General features: G+C 41.9%; 1 protein-coding gene across 1 annotated transcript in view; it reads right to left on the reverse strand.

Moving 5' to 3' along the window:
* Window positions 1-6,000, reverse strand: part of LOC135221255 (trafficking protein particle complex subunit 10-like) — a 432,269-nt gene that overhangs the window by 392,782 nt on the left and 33,487 nt on the right. The window contains 1 exon segment of the mRNA XM_064259071.1: window positions 3,116-3,309. Coding sequence (XP_064115141.1) covers window positions 3,116-3,309 — 194 coding nt within the window.

Below are 6,000 nucleotides of genomic sequence, written 5' to 3' on the forward strand. Positions count from 1 at the left end.
ACTGACAAAAACAATGCGAATCAGACAAAACAGGGGAAAGGCGTACACTTCAAAGTTGTCCCACAGGTGTTGGAACGCGTCCTCTGCAGCTGCCCATGGGTCCGGCATAACGGAGAAGAAAACCAGGAGTTTTCTGTTGTGCCGGGTGGCAAACAGATCCACTACTGGACGCCCCCAAAGGTCAAACAGCCTTTTTGCCACGTCTGGGTGTAGAGACCATTCTGTCTCAATCACCTGATTTGGGCAGCTGAGCTTGTCTGCCACTGCATTCCTCTTGCCTGGAATGTACCGGGCCGACAGCTCTACCGAGTGAGCTACTGCCCACTCATGCACCTGCATCATCAACTGGTGTAAAAGGAGGGACATTAGGTCCCCGTTTGTTGACGTATGCCACTACCGTGGTGTTGTTGCTTGTCAGCACCATCGAGTGTCTCATCACCCGTTCCTAGAATTCTTGGAGCACCAGAAACGCTGCCTTGAGTTCCAGAACATTGATGTGAAAGTGCCAGTCGTGTCGGTTCCACACTCCCAAAACCAGCAACTCTTCCAGGTCGATGCATCTGAGAACAGAAGTATCTCCGGAGGGGGGGGGAGTGCATAACGGCACTCCTATTAAGAGGTTTCTGTCATCTAGCCACCAGGCTAAATCCTCCCTTACTTCCTCCATAAGAGGCTAAATCCTCCCTTACTTCCTCCATAAGAGGAACCAGGAAGGATTGCGGATCCTGCGCCTGTGACCAGCACTCCTTTAGTCTCCATTGCAGAGACCGCAGATAAAGACGCCCATGAGAGACTAACTTCTCCAATGACGACAGGTGACCAATCATGACCTGCTACTGCTGAGCTGGCTGTTCCTGTCCTGAAAAAAACTGACGAGCTGCCTCCCTGAACCTGCTGATCTGTGAGTCTGTGGGGAAGTCTCGTACTGCTACCGTATTGATCAACATGCCCAGGTACTTTATCCTCTGCTTGGGCTGTAGTAACTATGAGCAAGAGCTTGCCAGGACCAGCCAGAAGATGTATTCCGACCGAATGGGCCCAAGCCAACACCAGAGTGAACACTCAGGTGAAAATACCTGAGGGACGGTTGAGAGACCGAAACAAAGTGCCTTGAATTGGTACACCATCCCGTCGAGGATGAAGCGAAGATACTTCCTGGAGGACTGATGGATGCGTATTTGGAAATACACATCTTTCAGGTCCACCGAAAGCAGGAAATCATTCTCCCTGATGGAATCGAGCACTGAGCGTGACGTTTCCATTGTGAACCGAGTCTGGCGAACGAATCGGTTCAAGGGAGAGAGATCTATCACTGGTCTCCAGGCCCCTGTAGACTTCGCCACCAGGAAAAGTCGGCTGTAGAACCCCGGTGACAGCTCTCCTATGATTTCCACAGCTCCTTTGCTCAGCATTGTCTGCACTTCTTGTTTCAGTGCTACGTCCCTGGCTGAACCGGGAACGTATGTTTGGAGATGGACCGGTTGTGAAGTGAGGGGTGGCCTCGACTTGAAGGGAAGTAGATATCCCTCCCTAAGGACATCCACTACCCAGGTCTCGGCTCTGTAACACTGCTAAGTTGAGCAATGGCACCCCCCAACTTCCGGCAGCAGATGAGGAGGAACGCCGTCCCTATCATTTCCCTCTCTTCCCCTTTCACTTAACCCCCTTCCCCTAGAGGAGGAAGGCTGAGAGGGGGGCTGACGCTCACCTCTCGAAGTGAAAGAGGAAGGCTGGGTCTTTCCACGCGCTACCCTTGACGGTACTGACGTCTTAGGAACGGAGGAAGGGCTCGCTAAGCTCTGAGGCTTAGCCGCAGCTGAACGAGACTGCCTAGTGTACCTGGCGACCACTATCCTCAGCTCTTCGCTTTTCCACCGCAGTGTCCACCATCTCTCTAGGGAAGAAAGAGGAGGAACCCAGCAACGGTTCATTCCTTGAACCCATCGTTGCCTCTACATCAGCCACCCTGGATACGCGATTCAGGACTGCGTCGCTCCTCCTCAGTACCAGGTTGGTCCACAGGTTGGCCCACAGGCCAGCCCTAGGAGAGCTGTTAATCAGCTCAGTGGTCTGGTAAAACTAAGATATACTTAACTTATCCTCAGCACTTGACAAATCAAGTGAAGAGGCGGAGAGAGACATGTCCCCCAAAGGAGAGAGAGCCATGCGAGGAAGCTTATGAGGGGGAAGGAAAGAAGACGACGTGCCTGTAACCAGCAGTATCATGGGAGAGCTTTCCGACGACGCCTTGGCTGACTTACATGGATTCTTCCTCCTCTTGTATCTCCCCCACTGCTCCTCCGACCAGGGGATACAAGTGTCACAAGTTAACTCCTTATTACAATCACGCCCTCGGCACCTTGCGCGGAGGGCATGAGGATCCACTTCTTTGCTAAAGCAAAATACACCACACTTTCTAACTCCCATTCCAGGACATATTCTCCGGTTGGATGGGGGTCTTAGGGCTTATCTGACCAGTGGGTTTGCTGACCATCGGACAAGCAGTTATTGCCTAACTACCTTGTTATAGAATCCTACTACTGAGTTCCATCTGGGGCTGAAAGTACAGTGGGGCCCCGTATTCGCGTTCTCCGGATTCGCGGACTCACACATTCGCGGATTTCTCTCGGGAACGTTTCCCCGCATTATTAGCGGAAAATTTGTGCATTCACGGTATTTTTCTATGAGAAATATCCACTTTTTGTGATAAAACTATTAAAAAAACCAAGTACGAAAATTTTTAGTGGTTTTTCTTGAGTTTTAACTAACAAAATAGGCTGTTTTTAGCGTTTTTATAGGGGTTCCAAACATTCACAGGTTCTAACTATTCACAGGGGGGTCCGGTACGCATCCCCCCGAATACGGGGGACCACTGTAATTCCTTATGTAAAGGACTGATGGTTTATATAATGTGTAGGAACAATAAAGATTTATAAAGGTCCCTGTACTTGTACATCATTTTCAAAATAATTCTTAAACATCCTATTCAAAATAAACATTCACCTACTATGCAATGCATAAAAAAATTTTGTGTTGAAAATCATATATAATTCTGGGCCTTTCTGGTAATGCTATAGCATAATGCAACACTACTAAAGACTACTCTGGAACTTACCTTTCAGCCTGTTTACCCCCAAAGTCATTCTTAATTTTGTCTAAAACAGTGGTGCGAGGAAGAAGCTTGTTACCCTTGCGTGTATCTGGTGTTTCTAAAAGAATCACCATCCAATCGGTGATTCCTTGTTGACGTAATGATGTAACCCATGTTTGAAGATTGTCTCGCATTGAGTTCTTGTAGACCTCTACATCCTGTCAAATAAAAAAGACAAGTGAAATTATATTTGTACATAATTTCACATTACATAACCAATAAAAAATACTATAAAGATGAAAATATAAAGATGAAATATGCAATGCCATGTTGAAAATACAAATAAGGGTATCATCAACAATACAGCACTTGTTACTCTTAATAAGAATTAAACATACTATGAGAGAAAATGGCTATGCTTATGTGTACAGTGGGGCATCGCTTAGTTGCGGATCAGCAATCACGGAATCAGTCATTCATGAGTTTTTTCTTGGACCACTTCTCATGCTATATCACAGATATAAATCGCAGCATCGCAGGACAAATGTGTTGCGTGTGCGGTTTATGTTTATCGGTAGGCTAAGTCTCAGCTGCGGTCCGATAATCACCAACAAACATGAAATGACTCATATTATGATATTAACTGACAATAAAGGTAATAAAACCATTCTCACCTTATATATTATTGGCATATCTTCAGAATAAATAGCCTATTCAAGGTATATGTATGGCATTCATTGGTAGCCTAAGCCTAGTTGCAGTGCGATAACCACCAACATACATGAACAGATTCACATTATGATATTAACTGACAATAAAGGTAATAAAACCCTTCTCACCTTATATATTATAGGCTTATCTCTGAATTAAGTTCCATTCGGCAACTAATACAGTGATGATATTGGTAAACGAAATCAGTTGATTATTTTAAGAATGTAAACAAAACCAGAATGCAAATGGTAGATCGCTATGCTCATATCATAATACAGGCAGTCCCCGGGTTACAACAGGGGTTCCGTTCTTGAGATGCGTTGTAACCCGAAAATCATCGTAAGCCGGAACATCATCAAAAATTCCTAAGAAAACCTTACTTTTAATGCTTTGGGTGCATTAAAAACTATGTATGTAAACTGCATTCTTATTGAAATTTGCATCAAAAAACCTTCAAATATTGATTATTTTGCATTTTTGGTGTCATATTTCTTGTGCCAGACCAGCTTTGTAGGCGTCATAACCCGGGAACATGCGTTGTAACCCTGGAAATAATTTCTGACGAACATAATTGAAAAGCGCCTTAACCTCGGAACATCATAAGCTGAACCCATCGTAACCCAAGGACTGCCTTACTATAATATGTTAATAATACCTGCAATATGATTAGACAGTAAAACAACAGTTTTATTAAAATTATCATTATTCTCAATATACACAACTATTATTCAACTTTTGCTAATGGATATCTGTCAATGTTACAACCTAATCAGGCAACACTCTCTCCTCTCTCTCTCTATAGAGAAACAGCCGATTGCTGACTTCATCTACCCTAACTATCAAGCTTTTATCGAGTTGTGTTTAAGTTGTCACTGCCGATGTTTAATGGTGGCTTCCAGAAGTAAAATTAAAATACTTTTTTACTCATTCTTCATGTAATGGAGATCTGAAGACGAAGCGTCATATACGAAATACGTAAAACCATTTTTTTTTACCTTGTATATTATCGTCATATCTTCATAATAAAAAGGCTATTCGTGGAGTAATTTCATATCAGTGAAATCAACTTTTATCTATGCGAAGCCAGCCAGCTGACAAAATGTATCTACATATATGAAAATCAAATTATGGTAGCATTCACAGCAAGATTTATCTTTCAAAATTTTAATAGTACTAGTCATGGTAGTAATAATGTTTGGAATATACGTAACATTCATTTTTAATACAAAATATCATTGTTATTCTGGTAGTAATTAATAGTTTAGAATTATCATATGTACTCTGCATTGTTAGGGCTTTGTGGCAGTGATGAAAAAACAAAATAACTTTTTCCTTTTAGTCTATGTGTTTAGAAAAAACATGACATGCGTAGAACTGGCTTTGCGACATCGTTTATTTTTATATTTTTAATGATACAATAACTATCACTTGTACTACTAACACCATCTTCACATAACTAACTAATGTACTGTTGCTGAGTCCAGTGTTACTAATTTAGCATTTTTAGTGCTAGCTTTCATTTTCTTGACGTAATTAGCAAGAAAATTTTCAATCTACCATCTGGAAGGAAAACTTGCATTTGTTTTCAAATACATCTAGCATACGTATTTTGACATCAAATCTTTGTAATGTTAAGTTGAATATTTCTTTTATTCTACTATGCTTGATATATCATGTAAGAAAAAAGAACATAATCTTGCAAAACCATTTTCAGGAATTGAAGAGAATATGTTTAGAAAATTATTAAGAATCATGTAACAGTGTACAAGTACAGTGTGTGTGTCAGAAACATGTCTGAATTGAAAAAGAGAGCAACCGGTTGAAATTGGCTGGATGGCATTGTTGTGTATGATGTGAAATTTTTAGCACTTTATGGAGCAAAGTCTAGCAAATGGCCATTCCCATTTGGCGACACTGGCCTAACCATGTTTTGTTTATGTTGTTATTGAAGTCATGTTCGCTGCGTTCTTTAAATTGTACCCATTTAAACGAGTTAATTATGTGGCATCCAAAAGGCCTGATTCTTTTATTCTTATGAGAAAGAAGCCTAAATGTCAGATGAAGGTTATTACGTGAAATATATTAACATGTGTTGCGAAGAAGGGAAGAGATGTTTTGCTGCAAGCTGCTGATAGCATTATCTTTATTATTCATCCGATTGTACTGCAAAATCGTTGCCATCTGTATCAACATAGATC

Source organism: Macrobrachium nipponense, chromosome 2 (genome assembly GCF_015104395.2).
Source record: "Macrobrachium nipponense isolate FS-2020 chromosome 2, ASM1510439v2, whole genome shotgun sequence".
In the NCBI taxonomy this organism is placed as follows: Eukaryota; Metazoa; Arthropoda; class Malacostraca; order Decapoda; family Palaemonidae; genus Macrobrachium; species Macrobrachium nipponense.